This window comes from Ovis canadensis, chromosome 1, assembly GCF_042477335.2.
Source record: "Ovis canadensis isolate MfBH-ARS-UI-01 breed Bighorn chromosome 1, ARS-UI_OviCan_v2, whole genome shotgun sequence".
In the NCBI taxonomy this organism is placed as follows: Eukaryota; Metazoa; Chordata; class Mammalia; order Artiodactyla; family Bovidae; genus Ovis; species Ovis canadensis.
In genome coordinates, this window is record NC_091245.1 from 119,874,815 (window position 1) to 119,891,684 (window position 16,870).

Sequence of the window (16,870 nt, forward strand, 5' to 3'; positions counted from 1 at the left end):
GAACCGGGGTATTTGAATTTCAGAGTCTATCTTGGAAACATCCTAAGTAGCAATCACTCTGCCTGCCTGCCATGCCCTTGACCTCCTCTCTCCAATGTACAAATGATACTTGAGGAAAGCTGGCGTGGGAAGCGGGCCTTAAGAGTGAGGCCCCAGGCTTGGGAGTCCTCTGGTGCCCTATGGTTCCACGAGAACAGATGAGTAGGGACTCAGGCCAGGTCCCATAGCTAGTGAGGAATTCTCTGTGGAGGTCCACTGCTACCAGATTTCAATGGGAACCTGTCCTTGTAATGAGCAGCAGGGCATGTTCAAGATGTCTAGATGTCTCTCCATCTATGGAACACATGAAATATAATACATACTTAGCATTAAAGCTCAAGATATAATACGGATCCGCTACACACAGTTAGATATCAGTTCAAATTCTTAGAAATCCTAAAAATTCTTGAGTTATCTAAAACTCTAAATGACTTTTCAGAGTTGTGCCAAGAACTGAAACTAAGCTGTTTTGTCTTAATCTATACATCACAAAAGGAAGCGATGACACACCTTAATTGGAACCTGTTTTTTATCTTTCTCATCTGATACATTCTTTTGAAAAGCTTCTGCTAAGGTCTCATAAAGCAAGGTTCTTCATATTTCTGAAGGCAGTATTCCTTATGTTTAATAAAAGTTTTCTCCCAAAAGATTTATTTGTTGCATTTAAAGTACAAAAACAAATACACAGATCCAGATATTGAACCACACATACTTATCTATACATATATTATTTATATGGGGTCGCAAAGAGTCGGACACGACTAAGCGACTAAACTGACTGAACTGAAACCCATCTGTACATTCTAGTGTATCTACCTAAAACATCTCTTGAATAAAAAAGTCACGTATCTTTTAAGAAACAAACTTGGTAGTAACACTGCCATTTGGAAGGATAGTTCACAGGAACAGGAGAATTAACCAAGTAAAAGTCCAGTATGTTTACTTGAACTTAGAACAGTTTACAGGAAAAATGAACAGATGAACCTACCATCAAAGTCTTTGGGCCTAACAACTCTAAAAGAAAGGAATTATGAGAAGATATTTTATAAGGTTAATTACATCCTAAGAGATTATTCTGATTTGGTTTTTAAAGAAAAGACTATCTCATCAAACAGCATAGCATTTCTAAGTCTTATTTTCTATGAAACTGTAATAGGCAACTATATCTGTTAAAACGTCACACACACACACAAAAAGTATATTAAACTGATTACTAACAAAGATAACCAATTTTTAACATTTTGTCAAAATCAGTTAAAAAAAAAAAACAGTTCAGGAGAAAAGCAGAAATTTTAGACTTGCCAGATACAGAATATGTGATGTCTCTGAACAAACAGACATCCTCCTGATTGTGGAGACAAAGTTATAACAGCTTCTTTGTTCTAGAATGTCACCCACCCCACATGAAGACCACAGGATACTAGGGCTCAGATGCCCAAACATCGCTACTCCAGGCACCGAACTTTCTCAGTGCCTAATCCCATAACTGGAACACACACACATACACAAGACAGAGATGGGTCATTATCAAAATCAGATTTATATTAATGGCGTCACAGTAGCAACACAAAAGGTACTGTCTCATTTCCATAGGAAAGATTATATTTACACTATACACTTAAGTCTTGAAACGAGTATCACCAAAACATTCAATCCAATAATCAGTGAGGTTGCTGAGGGTCCCACACCGTCAGGTCCTGATTCAGCAGAACAAAAGCCCCTCCTTGGCTGCCAAGCGCTGGCGATGGACTTTGTCTTGCTGCAGCTCTTCATGATTTGGATGCCAGAGTTTCATAATGACCCTTTCAATGTTGAGAGCATATACGGTATGGGTAGGAATGACTTCCCTGTGTACCTGGGATAAAAACATCAGCACGTCTCCAATTATACTTCAGTATACTTACTTTTCCAACACAGAAAATGAAAGTAAGGTTTATATCAACAGAACACTCACACAAAAGACACAAACCTGTTAAGTTTTGAGCCAGAACTTAATAAAACCCAAAACAGATAGCAAAAAAACAAGGAAATAACAAGGCTCTGAAGGAAAAATAAGGGACCAAAGAGGGTTTTTTTTGTTTGTTTCCTTTCACTGGAAAGGTGAGGAATGGGGGAGGTTAAGTTAGGAAGGATTCCTGAGAGCAGGATTGGAAAATAAGGCTAGTATTAATGGCTTTAATAACAAACAAAAACTGAAAAACAAAAGTCAGGAAATGGAAAAGCTAGTGAATATCTTTGTAGACTTGAAGAAACTTTGAACCTATCCATAAATCTAGATAAACCTTAAGGTGCCAAGAGTTACCTGCAAAGCTTCAAAAAGGTCGTACATGTTCACTGGAGGCAAAGATGCGGGCAGTGTGTCCCCCGAGCACGCCAGCAGGAGTGCAGCCTGCTGCTCAGCATCGTCGGGGGGCGGGTGGGACGCTGGGTTCTGACCAGCACAAGGAGCGGAGAGGGCTGGAGGGCTGAAAACAAAACGTTCCAGAAACGTTCCAGTAAGAAAGAGGGAACAACCAGAACCACTGAACACCCAGAACAGGGACAGTCTGCTAGAAAACTTCTTATAAAACGTATCTCAAAAGGAATCAGAAATCCAATTATTTTTCAGCCAGTGTATACGTGAATAACCTACAATTTTCATTTTTAAAGGCAGCCCATCCCTTAGGCTGGAAATAAAATGCAGTGCAACTGCATTTACCCTCCTCCCTCCACAAGTGTCAAAATATTTGTTAAGTCATGATACAGAGTCAAAATTGTTTCCGGTCCTTAAAGAGCTTCTAGGTGGAAAAAAATAATAGAGCCTAATTAAAGGAAAATGAAATTGCAAACTGACTTGGAGAGGAAACGAAAGACAACAGGATCAAAAAATAAGAAGCAAGGAAAGATAAAGCACAAAAGAAGCAACAGGTAAAACTGGAGGGTAGAGAAAATACACCCAAATTTTGCCAAGCTCGCCAAATAGAACCCAGATATAACTGGGAAGACAAGCATGATTTTTGTATCATAATACAGTATAAGATAAGCTATGCCATTCTGGAGAACACAGAGGAGGTGAAACAGTGAGGAGGGAACTCGGAGGAAAGCACAAGTGGAGTGTGAGCGTGGGTTTCGGCACAAGACAAAGGCAGCCCTGATGGAGAAACAGGTGGCCAAGAATGAGGCAGGAGCCTTCCAGGGACAGGCTGGCAGGGAGAGAGGACGGCTGGAGGCCTGGCAGGCTCAGACACTGCTCCAGCACTCACCCAACACAAGGGGCTGTTTTTCTCTAAAGACGAATGACTCACAAAGGAGAACAAATAATAGACAACAGATATGCTTGAACGAGGTTGAGAAAGTAAATCTTCACCTATAGCAGTCTGAAATAGTGAACCCAATTTAAGCCAGTGCTCTCCAAAATGAGCCTTGTGAGTTGTGTCGAGGTCTGCAGAGCCATGAAACAAGCACCAGCACCAGGCCCTCCCTACGGTGTCAGCACCGTCTGCTCCGACTCCCTGCTCAGCTCTCCCACCACACACCCCACCACAATCATGCCACCGGCCTTCCCTGCCGGTTACTTCTTCCCCATCACCACTCCAGCCAGCCTTCCCAAACATACTTTTTTCTCCCTCTCTTCTCCCTGAAGAGAGACAACAAAGGGAAGATAATCCAGGTCATCTCAGAGGGATGTTTCAGGACAGCATAGGGGTCCTGGGAGCCCACAGTGCAGAGAGGTTCCAAAGATCGGAGCTGAAAGACCAGATCTGCACCAGGGGGTGCCAAGAGCAACCGATGACACTCAGCCCAGGCCACCATCGTGAGCTCCAGCTACAAATGCCAGGTAAGGATCTGGAGACACACCCACCACTGCTCCTCCCACCATCAAGAAACCCAACCCTGACCCAACAATCACAGGCCACATCTCCGAGTGACAGCTGGCCCACTCCAACCACCAGGAGGTGCTGCCCCAGGAGCCTTCAAGATGCACTGCCCTCAGAGAGTGGGGCCACTTGCATTAAACCACACGCCGCAGCCAAACTCTACAACTTTACTTTTGATCTAGAGAGTACCAAAAGAATTCACTAGTTATGTAAGAAAGCAACTTGAGAAAATAAAACTGTACTGCTCTCAGAGATACCCTCACAGAAACTCAATAAGCGATTATTTAACAGTGGTCTATTATGTAAGAGTAGCATAACCAACTAGAAAGGATAGATGCAAAAATCGCAAGAAACTTCATATACCTTTCTATTAAGCTGTTGTATGCCACTACACTATTCTTCAGGTATGGCTGTGGGGTCACATTACTACCAAAGGCATATTTAAAATGACCATCACGTAATCGGTAAGCTTTCCTTCTTGACACAACTGATGTCAGTATATCTTTAAGGTGATTCTGTAAAAACAAGAAAAAAAATGAAAAATAGCATGAACTTGTCTTAAAAGCAAACCATAAAACTTCCATTAACCAAACAATTGTTTACTGGCACTTAATGAATGGAGACGTGAGAACGGCAAGGAAGTGCTGAAGCCAAGTGAATGCTCACTAGAAAGCCACAGGCCACACCAGAGCAGCACGGTCTAGCCAAGAGTAAAGGGCGATGACTGCTTTATTCAGCTCTACTTGAGATGAGCCTGCTCTACGGAAATGTATTAAAGTCTTTACCCCTCTAAATTGGCTCCCCTCTCTCAAAAATGATTTTCAGATAGCTTTAAATAGAAGTACAAAAACAAGTTATTTTTTAAAGTAGCGAACTACCTTGAAGCTTGTTTGAAAATGGTACAAAATGTTTTAAGATCAGATATATATTACAGTGCCCAATCTACTAAAATCCTTGCATAAATAGAATCCTGGCTCTCTCAAAAGCCACATAAAAGACAGCTATATACAGGTATTTGACATCTCTTCACCTTTGTGAATGCCTAAGAGAGGGTTAGAGACTGTCTGTGAAAACAGAGACAGACGAGTCCCAGACTACCATTATCAACAGCAGAGCCAGGGGGCATGGTATTTCAATTATGCCAATAAGATCACCTCACGTCAGGACATCATGGTACCATCTGTAGCTTAAAACTTCATGAGATAGCTATTATAATCTCTGAGGTACAGGCGAGGAAAGAGGCCCAGAGAACCGAAAGGAAAGCCCCAACGTCACCTCTCAGTACCCGTGTAGACCCCAGTGTACGTTTGTCTAGTGACTGAATGAGTGAAATTAATGAATGAAAGGGTGTGCTGAGACCGAATCCCGCAGTTTGGACACCACGCCTAATGATGCTCTTCAAATGCTGTGCCACAGCAAAGTCAAGTCATTCTAGTCTTTAGGATTCTCAATCTCAATTTTTTGCTTAAAAACTGTCCCCTTGTTAACAAGTTAAACATCAAAAGTGTTATGCCACTCGTAACCTTTTGAAAAGCTTAGTCTATTAACTGAAGGCAACTGTTTGGATTGTGATGTTTCTCCCCTCAAGAGAAAACAATTTCAGCAAGGCAATTCTGAAATCAGAGTTACATTTTAGCTCTTTTCTTACAGTACTAACTCTGAATAACACACACAAGCCTGTCACATTCAATCGATAGGAGTGTTTTTGACACCAGCAAACCAACCTCCACCGCGTAGACCACAGCTGAGACAGCCTCCTCTGTGACGTTGTCCAGCCCGTGTTCGTAGGCAGTCACTATCATTCTCCCTTCAAGCTGACCCCGAGTAGGAAGCATCATTGTGTGGGAACAAAGTTTCAAGTCGTCATCATCCTGGGGATCCTTTGCCACAAATTGCTGGGCTCCTGAGAGGGGATTCTGAGGCTGGAATCTATGCTATAGGTAAGAAAACTTTTCAAAATTATTCATTACATGGCACGTAATAAGACACAAACAAGAGTAACCAATGAATTGGACCTGCGATCCTACAAATTAATGCCACCCAAACTAAACCACAAGAGTTAAAAAAAAAGAAACTCATGCACAAATAATCACAGATTCACAACCATTACATATCTATAATGGAGATATGAGTTAAGGGGAATAGCAGTAGTATGCATAGTAGTTTATTCTATTTAATTAATTCCTTAGAAATCACAGAATATATGGCTCTGTGCTAAAAATAACAAATGGGGAGAAGGAGAAGATATAAAACTATTTTCAAAGAAGTCAAAACATTTTAAGTACACTTGTAAGTAAGCAGATTCTGAATGCAGAAATATACAGTAAACGTTTCAGAAAACTGGTAATATCTGTTACCAACATAACAGATCTAATAACAAATATTCCAAGATAATGTAGGCTAGTATAACTCTTCAATTACATTATATTCCACTAACAATTCTCAACACAGAATCTTTTTAAGACAGTCATTAGTTTTTTAAAAAATAGCCTTTCCCAATCTTTTCCACTTATAAAACCCCAGCCTTGCTCTGGGAGATGCTGAGAGCACATGTATATTCTCCACCATCAGTAGGAGATACGCCTCTGTAGCTTTTGGTTAAGTCCAGCTCACAAGATTTTGTAGCAAATATGGCTTGTCCTGTTTGAAGTCTGTATTATAAAAGCAAGTTGCTTTTCCATTTTAAACATGCTTTTTCAAAGCAAGTATGCCTCTCTGGAGATGCTGATGCCCTCCAGATTGAATATTATTGATATAAAACATGGAGCAAAAAGTAGAAGTAAATAAATGTTTGTTGATGTTAATCAATAAAGTACCCAATCAAATCTATAAAAGGGATAGGGAAACTTTGTTCCCTGGATATAAACCTGAAAAAGCAAGTTATTCTGAAATGTTTACAAATTTCATAGTCCAATGCCTTCAAGATTTCTCTGAGGATCCCCAGAAGGCTCAAGGTTTACCAGGGCATCACCAGGATCTTGCTGGAGGCCTCTAGGCCTCCTGGACCCTTGGAACAGAAGTCTTCAATCTGGGTAACATTATTCATTCCCAAAGATATTTTAGAGAAAAAAAAAAAAACACAGGTATAGTTCTTGAATCACTGAAAAATTATTATATACTAATGACAACATATTAATAATTATGCAGTAACAAACCAGAAGTATAAAAATTCAGACACTTTGGTAAAGAGGGTTTCAAAGATTGAGTCCCAATTTCAAATTCAATAACATCTTTTCCTCCCCAAATGACGTGTTTTTCTCTTCACCTTTTTTCAACTTTCCTACCAGAATTGTAATATTCATTAAAAAACTAAAGCCAGTTCCGTCACAACAGTTCTTAAATCAGTCATTACCAAGATTTACTGAAGAACAACCTACATCAAATTTCTGACGAACAGAAGAAAGCTTTTTCTTTCCCTTTGGTTTTCCAGGTTTGGCTGCAGAACCCCCTGTCCAGGGTAAAGATCCAGCACCCTCTGTGAGACAGAAAAATAACAATCATAAGAGAAAAGAACGACAACTGATAACTGCTGTTTTGTTTTCCCTTTGGGTTAAAGAAGTATGAGATGCTCAAATGATGAAAATAAACAATAAATGCTTAAATTCAGGCGTCTTTCTGCTTCTCTAAAAAACTTCAAATTCTCTCAAATCACTTTTTTTTTCCTAGCTGTAACCAAAATTGTTCTTTTAGGAAGACAAATTTGTTTTTCACGTTTTTAATTGTCTATAGGGTGCTTGTTTGCTTAATAGTAGCAGTAACATTATGAAAGCAGGACAGAGTTTTCTAGTTCAAGACAGCAAACTGATCACATGTATTTGTCTCCTCTCTCTTCCAAGACCCTACTAAAAACAACAGCAGGAAAAAGTAAATGGCACGTCCACAACAGAGACTAAGAGGAAAATGAGTGGCAGACCAAGATGAGATCCCACCAAATTCCAAGGATAGGCTAAAAAGGAGCCAACTTACAAAGTGGACACATGGAAGCTACGGCCTAAGCTAGGCAAGCTTGGTGAAGAGGAGGAACTAAGTTAACCTGACCAGTCGACATCCATATAGAATCTGAATTTGTAGTTGAGTCCAGTGGAAAGCAGGAGGGAGAATACAGCTACAAACAAGATTAATGGAGTATCTATGTTGAAAAGTCATCCATACAAATGCCTTCCCTCACATCCAGGACTGAACTCAGTACAACACAAAAAAGATGGGTCCCCTGATCAAAAGTTAAGAATTTCAAGACAACCCCAGTACAGCACCAAGTCAAGTGCAGGCCCTTCCGAGTTCACTGGACAGTTGTTCCTGGCCCCACGCAAGCAGTCCCGCTCACCCCTGTGCACAGGGGGGCATACGCCACAGGAGGACGGAGAACTCTTCTCTAGTTAAAGCAAAACAAAACTTCTTGGCTTTACTGAGGTGGCTGGCATGGGTGCTGGCACCCTCAAGCACAGCCCCACTGTAACACTGGCTTCCTGTCACTCTAAAGGGCATCTCCAGGCAGTTTTATGCTTCATTCTTAAACACAAATCATCAGACATTTGATAGAAATCTGTAACTGGTAAGAAAGACCAAGCTAAACAAACAAAAAAATCAAAGTTACATACACTTGAAAAAAAAATCCCAAAGAATTTTAAGAAAAAAGACAATGCACATAAAGTATCTAGGACACAGCTGTTAGTAGTCAACAAATAATATCATTAAAACCATCTTTCTTGCCTAGTTTCGAGAAATAGTAAGCAATTTGACCACAATTATCAACACACACACAAATTATATTTCTATATTATACTTTTAGTAGAAATCATCTCTTTGTTGCTAACAAATATTTTAAGAAAAGATATTTTGGGTGTTTAATGGAGAAATAATCTCTTAAATTCCAATGTATCTTCATTTATTTTTAAACAACCAACAATAAACATTCAAGAGTATCAAAGGCTTTAATTAAAAACAGCCATCTACATTAATATCACTTCACATTCTTTTGGCATTTTTTATTTCTAAGAGAAATTTTACACGTTCTTTCACCTGCTTTTTTATAACCATGTAGGGTAGATATTACGGTCTCATGGATGCTCACAACATTCAATAATTAAATATATCATCTAAGCTAGTGGCAAAACTTAAACTTGAACCCAAGTCTCCTGACGCCTATCAACCAAAGTTTTTAAGTCCAACTGTCCCACTGAATCTGTTGGGTGTGTGGCAAAAAAAGTAAGATCCAGCCTCACAAAATGTTGGCTTTTCTGATCAAATTAAACTTTAAACAACACAGTGGATTATCTTTATGATCTAACAGGCAAAAGTCCACTTCTATTTAAATTAAATAAAACATCAGGCATAGTGTAGAATGTGCAGCAAGGGGTATGGTGAGGGGTGGAGAGCAGCCTCCCTGCTCTAACACCAGTCTCCGTAAACAAATGCTCTTTACCTCTCTTCCCAGCAAGGTAACTTCTCGAGTGTGAAGAACAGGCCTTTAGGATATCTTATCTAATTCTCCATCTTACAACAGAGCTTAGCAGAGGGAGATGATACAAAATACTAGCCATGTCTAGATAAAAGAGGCGCCCCTGGTGGCTCAGATGGTAAAGTGCCTGTCTGCAACGTAGGAGACCTGGGTTCGATCCCTGGGTTGGGAGAACCCCTGGAGAAGGAAATGGCAGCCACTCTAGTAGTCTTCCCTGGAAAATCCAATGGACGGAGGAGCCTGGTAGGCTACTACAGTCCATGGTGTTGCAAGGAGTCGGACACGACCGAGTGACTCCACTTTCTCTAGATAAACATGGGCTTTTAATAAATGACCATCAGAATTACCACAGGCCCTTTAAAAGCAACAACAAAAACCAATAGTACCTGTAAATACAAGAGCCCAGGATAAGCTTTACCATGAGGCAAATTTTTAATGTATTTATTTGGTTTTGACTAACTGATTAAAATAAGATTGAAAGAGGTGACTTGTACCACTTAAACCTCCAAAAAACTAGGGGCAAAAAATCATTGTCTGTACCCATTTTCTTAGGCTGAAGTGACAGATTTGGCTTCCATGCACCTCCCTACCATGGTGCTATTCACTACCTTTGTTCTTCACCAATAGTTTGCCAAACACAGGCTGACGCACTTAATCTTCCAGGTGCTAATATCTCACTGAATTAAGATCAGGAAAACCCAAGTTCTCAACACATGCTGTGGTTTCTCCTCACCTGGTTTACCCTCCATACATCTCTGGTGAACCTCTTCTAACCACCAAATGCCCTCTCTTCACTCTCCTCAGCTTCTTCCTCCTGACTAACTACTCGCCTCCTCACCTCTGGTTTACTTAAGTAACTGAAACCCAGTAAAGCCCAAAAGTCAATGTAAGGACAGTGAAATTACCTGCTTTAAAAAGGTCCTATAAAAGAATCAGCACTTTATAATAAAATCTGTCTTCTAAGAACATTTCATTTGTAAACACGTCGGTTAGAGGCAGCGAGAGCCTGGTAATACACCCGAGTTTGTGGCTCTGCTGACTGACATCCCTAGAGGTTACCTGCACTCCCTTACCTGGTGTAGACACCAAAATCTGACACCGCGTGAGAATGGCCAGGAGGAAATCGTTGTGAGAGTGGACTGGAAGAGGGAAGATGGCCACAAGTCAAGCACACGACATTCACAACATACGAAACCACTGTTTTAGTCTAGTTTCTAAAGACTTTGGATATCCCCTACTCTGCCATTCTTTACATTTACTTTTAAATATCCACATTATTTAAATGACCTTACATACTACTAAAACAAAAAAAATTTTTAACTTAATCTATTGCAGATCTGGGAAAACTTCAGAACAGTAAAATAAGTCCCCAGATTATTTTACCATTATCCTGTGTGAGAAGTCTATGAGCTTCAAGGTCAAACTCTTCTTTGCTGATCTTCTGCTTGAACCACAACTTTAAGTTAGCCCAGTATCTGCAGAGGCAGAAGCAATATTAAGAACCTCAGGTTTTGCTTCTTCCCCAAGTTCACTTTATCTCCCTCAACTCCCAGAAAAGAAGGAAATTTTGCATTCCCTAATGTTATGGACTGAGTTGTGTTTCCCCCCAAATTCGTATGTTGAATCCCTAACTCCTAGTACGACAGAACGTGACAGGGCCTTCAAAGAGGTAATTAAGTAACCTGCTTATTTAATTTAAATGCAGAGTACATCATGAGAAACGCTGGACTGGATGAAGCACAAGCTGGAATCAAGATTGCCAGGAGAAATATCAATAACCTCAGATACGGAGATGACACCACCCTTATGGCAGAAAGTGAAGAAGAACTAAAGAGCCTCTTAATGAAACTGAAAGAGGGGAGTGAAAAAGCTGGCTGAAAGCTCAACATTCAGCAAACTAAGATCATGGCATCTGGTCCCATCACTTCATGGCAAATAGATGGGAAAACAATGGAAACAGTGACAGACTTTATTTTGGGGAGCTTCAAAGTCACTGCAGATAGTGACTGCAGCCATGAAATTAAAGGACGCTTGCTCCTTGGTAAAAAAGCTATGACCAACCTAAACAGCATATTAAAAAGCAGAGACATTACTTTGCCAACAAAGGTCCATCTAGTCAAGGTTATGGTTTTTCCAGTGGTCATATATGGATGTGAGATGGACTATAAAGAAAGCTGAGCACCGAAGAATTGATGCTTTTGAGCTGTGGTTGAAGAGAGTCCCCTGGACTGCAAGGAGATCCAACCAGTCCATCCTAAAGGAAATCAGTCCCAAATATTCATTAGAAGGATTGATGCTGAAGCTGAAACTCCAATAATTTAGCCACCTGATGCAAAGAACTAACTTATTGGAAAAGACCCTGATGCTGAGAAAGATTGAAGTCAGGAGGAGAAGGGGATGACAGAGGATGAAATGGTTGGATGGCATCACCGACTCAATGGACATAAATTTGAGTAAGCTTCGGGAGTTGGTGATGGGACAGGAAAGCCTGGCGTGCTGTAGTCCATGGGATCGCAAAGAGTCCGACATGACCGAGCGACTGAACTGAACTGGAGGAATCAGGGTAGGCCCTAACCCAATGAGACTGGTGTCCTTATAAGAAGGGATTAGGATACAGACAAGAGACAGCAGCCAATAGCCAAAGGGAGAGGCCTCAGAAAATAACAACCCTGCTCACACCCTGATGTCAGACTTCTAGACTCTGGAATGGTGAGAAAATAAATCAGTTGTTTAAGCTCCTAAGGAGCCAGAATACCGTCAAAAGAGGAAAGTCCTCCCTAAAATGGACTGAGCAGTAGTCACAGAATCTGACCTATAAGTTAACCAGCTAAAAACCATAGCTGTACCTTTCCTTCCTCACTGTTGCCTTTTTAAAGGACCTACTCTCCAGAAAAATACACTTAAAATTATTTTAAAATATTAAAGTTGTCAAATATTGTTTATTTGAAAGCTGCTGAAAGTAGATCTTAACAACTTACTGCTCAAAGACGTACTAAGTCTTTTGTTAACCTGAATATTATTGACCAGAGTGTTTCAATATTCACTTACATAACAAATAGATGGTCATAGGTGTTAGTTTCTACAAAAACCCCCTAATCAATAATGTATTAAAAGTTCTCATCACAAGAAAAAAATAATTTTTTAACTATGTATGATGAGAGACATGAACTAGACCTATTGTGGTACCACACTGCAAAATATATACAAACACTGAATCATTAATGTGGTACCCCTGAAACTAATGAAAAGCTGTATGTCATTTATGCCTCAGTTTTAAGAAAGATTTATATTTTAAAGTTTCTGTGTTTTATAGATTGAGGAGTGCGGTTTTTTAAAGTGAAAACCAACCACTAATCATAAAAATTACTAGTTAACTGGTAGGAAAAAAAGGATCCAATCTTTTATACCTTAACAACATTATTAAAAATAGGAGTAAAGTACTTGATTTTTCACATCCACACCCCTTGTTTTGATGCTTAAGAAAGCTATGCCTCATTCATGAAACAGGACTAATAATTACTCAGCACATGTTTTTACAGTACCTTTCAATTCACTATTAGCTACTTTCTAATGCTCATTTGAGTTTCTAACAACAGAGTCCTAAACAAGATGGTTTAATGCTCTCACTGTCATCATTATACCCATGGCAGTTTCTCCTGCTGTCCTATACACCGATCAGTTTAAGTCTGGCTAACTATATATATGTAATTTTTTGAGTTCCTGTACTCCCCACCCCAACCCCACTGGAGAAAACTCATAACTTTAATGGAGCCCTAAAGTTTCCCAAGTCCCATTTCATTCAGCAGCAAAACAAGTTTAGTTCTAGAATCTGGCACAACATTTCACCTGAGTCAAATTCATTAGTCAATAATACCTTCTCAATAGCAAACACTTACATGATTCCTCTGCCTTTTTAAAGACAAGAACAATTTAAAAGTGAAATAAAGTGCCATAGAAAAGCAAAAGTCTTTCCTATCCCATTCTATACAACAAAAGAGGAGAGTAACATGAGAAAAACTTCATTATTTAAAAACTCTGTGTTCCTATTTTACAAGAAAGGATACTTTCAAATACTTCATACTTGAAGTGAACTAAGGCAAGACTCTGCCATCCTGATGCTATCTTTTCAAACTTTATAGCCCAAATAGCCAGCACTGGCTACCTATCATGTTGAAGACTCACTTCCAATCCTGGTCCCTGTATTAACTCGTTGTATAGCCATGGACAACTGATTATTTTCCTTAAAAATAAGGAAAACAAGGTAAGCCAGCCTCTAGGATAATGGGTGATGAGTATAAATGGATCGGACTAGGAAGCACTGCAGAAACTTGGGGAAGATTAAATAACATATGGCTAAATCATCCAAAACACAAAGCACTCATTTGAACCCAACATTCTACTCAGTACTATACAAAATGAGTAAGCTAGCAAAGCTCGTGTCTTTCTAGAAGCCGACATGGGCAGACAACCTGACATAAAGGACATTAGGACAACAGCATAAAACAGGAAACAACTCATGCCTGAGACCCTTATACACCTGATATATTTTATCTACAAACAAGAACCGCATTTAAATGGTCAGGCTGTACAAACCAAGACAAACTACTCAAGTAGGATATGTGAGAAAATATTGTAGGACAGATTGCTCAACCAACAAGCACTTTTTAAGGAGCAGAAGGGAAAAAAGACAATGGAAAACATTAATATAGAAAAACACTGTACCACTAACTCTTCCTAGCACAAAGGTACATTTTGATTGCATTCTTAATGGAGATTCAGCTACAGATGCACCAAATTTAGCTTCAGCATCTGTATTTGACCAACATCTGATAGCCAACATTGATCTTTAAAGACCAACTAGAAAACACTAATTTCAACATTTCTGGTGACCTGTGTGAGAAGTGTGGCTTCATAGAGGGCATCATCGCATCTAATCAGTCAATTATACACATGAGCCAGGTTTACTGCTGCATGAAAACATTCACTTTCAAATATTTGTAAGCATCATAAATGTAAGAGTGACAAGTCTATTGTGCTTAAAAAGTGCAAATTTCAGCGGTATTACAAAAATAAGCTACAGTAATTAATGACAGTAAAGGCTATTTTACTCATTAAAATAATTAAGGATTTTTAATTAAGCAAGCAAGGAAAGAGAAAGAAAGTCAACATGCATATTAAACTATAACTTCAGGTAAAAATATTTTATCTTTGGGAGTCAATTAATGTTTATAAAAAATTAAATAATTATGCCCAAAATAACATATTAAAATTTAATTCCAGTGTTTCTAGTTTGATTTATTATTGTTCCTAATACTAAAGTAATCTTTAAAAACTATATTTTGTTTTTAGTTATTCCATTTAGTCCATCGGTGTTCCAACTCCCATGTAATTCTGTATCTTGGTAAGACAAAAAGTAGATTGCCACATCAAAATTTCACAAGAAGGAAAAACCAAAACTCATGTATGACATCCAAGTTATTCAGTTATAATAACTGAATTCAATTCAGTTATAATTTAAAAAAATTCAAAGATAAGGAGAAAAAGTGGAACAAAGAAAGTATCCCCCAAACACCTTGCACCTCTAGAAACATTTCAAAGTGAATGCCTACTGAGTACTGCAAAATGTACAGAATATCACAAAAATCATCCGGCAGCAACAACACAGGCATTATAGTCTTAAACGTTTAAAATTGGCTTCCAATATTTTAGAAAAATAAAAATGTAATCATACTGTTTTGAAAACTTCCAAATTTGTCCTGGTACTTCGGAGGGTTCCTCCTATGACTTTGGCTTTGTCTGAATTACTGATTTTACACTCAGCCATTTCGGCGATTCTGACCCAACTATGTACTCGGTCCCCTGCTATAACCTGGGTGAAAGTCTCTGGGAGCTTCTGGGATCCTTTGCAACCCCCCGGTAAGGTTTCAGAGCGAGAAATTAGACACGAGGGCCCCAATACTGCCATGACTTTTGAAGAGTTAAAAATCTCTGTCCTCTCATCTATCAAACGGGAGTGATAACTGTACCTACCTCAGATCTCTGTTGCGAGGATTAGATGAGATAGTACATCTAGAGCGCTTAAAAGGTGTTCAATAAATGTTCGCTACTGCTATCATCACTGTAACTGCAGCAGTGTTCAGTGACTACTTCACGGAGGGTCTGTCTGCCTTCCGAAACGGCTTTCTCTGTCTTACCCACAGTTCCCGCGCAACACCTGAGCTCAATAAGCCTCCGCCTCCACGGAGCCCTCCGGGAGCCGGGCGCCTAGAGACGTGCCGGCTCGGAGTAGGCCGCTGCTCAGCCACACGCGTCCCGCACTCCCGCGCCCCTGCCGCTGCCGCCCAACAGGCCCTTGGGCGTGAAGGCGTGGAGGACGCCTTGCTCGCCCCACCCAGGACAGAGCCTCGGGGGAAGGCGCCCGCCCGGGTCCCGAGCAAACCCGGGAGGACGGCCCCTCCAGCCGGGTGCGTCCGGGCTGCCCGCCGGCCCCAGCCGGAAAAACCCACAGGCCCCACAGCCCACGACGCGAGGGGCGCACAGGCCCAGCGGCCGCGTGGAGTCACTGCACGATGGGTGGGCAGCCAGAGGCCAGGGAAGCGCCCGCGCAGAGACGCGGAGGCTGCTTCTGGGGAGTTCTTACTGCTTCACGTTGTCCCCCAGGGCCTCGCTCAAGTTCTTCTTCGCCGCCTCCAGCTCGCTCACAAAGGTCGCCATTGCTCCCCACGTACCAGCCCGACCTCACACCTCTCGGCCGCAGCGACCAGCAACCGAAAAAACAACTCCACGAAGGCTTGGGCTGCGGCGACACCGCCCGCTCCCGTCTGCCCCGCCCCCAGGAGCTCGGAAGACCTGTGTTCGGTTTTCAGCTCCGCCCGCCTTGCTGAAGGGAAAGCGCTGAGCCGAACTCGGCGTTTCCGCGGTCCTCCAGCCCCCGCCCCTCGCGTCGCGTGCCCCGCCTCCTCGCGCTCCACCGTCCCGCCGCCGCCGGGCTGCAGCGCCGCCTGCAGGGCTGGCGCCTCCTGGGCCCTCAGTCTTAGCGCTGCTCGAGTCTCTAATTCGCTCTTTTTACCGGCATGAGTATCTCCTCCCTCCAAGTGAAAAGGTAGATGATGTTGATTTTATTCTCTTTCGTTGCCTTATTTTTTTTGCCGACCACTCACTTAATTGACTTGTTAATTTTCTGGCTCCTCCAAATAACGTGTAAGTTCGTGAGGACAGGATTTGTATTTTATTCACTGCTGTTTTCCCTAATTCCTAGAGGAGTACCTGACGCATAGTGGGCTGTCAATAAATATTTGATAAGTGAATGAAATAATGAGGACAAGTAGGGAAAATACACAGAAGGATAAAAGAAAAAAATGTTACCACCCCCAGACAAACTCTTTCCCCCTTCCCATAATTTATAATCATACCCTATCTTCAATTGTGCGTCTTGGTGGGGTTTTCGTTATATTTACTTAATATAATAATATATATGTTTTCCTCTTATATCACATCGTCTTTATTATCGTAATTT

The 16,870-nt window shown here is 40.8% G+C and overlaps 1 protein-coding gene across 1 annotated transcript; it reads right to left on the minus strand.

Annotated features, from left to right (window-relative positions):
* Positions 1 to 1,560: 1,560 nt before the first annotated feature.
* TADA1 (transcriptional adaptor 1) lies at positions 1,561 to 16,296 on the minus strand. The gene is made up of 8 exons (XM_069547813.1): positions 15,995 to 16,296; positions 10,738 to 10,829; positions 10,428 to 10,493; positions 7,274 to 7,371; positions 5,621 to 5,830; positions 4,260 to 4,411; positions 2,342 to 2,504; positions 1,561 to 1,894 (listed from the first exon to the last, which is right to left on the minus strand). Exons 1-8 carry the CDS (start codon positions 16,066 to 16,068, stop codon positions 1,742 to 1,744), a joined length of 1,008 nt encoding a protein of 335 aa, XP_069403914.1. The 5' UTR covers positions 16,069 to 16,296; the 3' UTR covers positions 1,561 to 1,741.
* Positions 16,297 to 16,870: the final 574 nt, after the last annotated feature.

Bases quoted from the DNA above. Each gene is read 5' to 3' on its own strand.
- TADA1 (XM_069547813.1), bottom strand. From the start codon at position 16,068: ATGGCGACCTTTGTGAGCGAGCTGGAGGCGGCGAAGAAGAACTTGAGC. The intron at 10,494-10,737 runs GTAAAATAATCT...TCCCTCTTCCAG, and splicing joins ACTTCTCACACAGGATAATG to TCCACTCTCACAACGATTTC. The intron at 1,895-2,341 runs GTAACTCTTGGC...TTTTTATCCCAG, and splicing joins ACCTTTTTGAAGCTTTGCAG to GTACACAGGGAAGTCATTCC.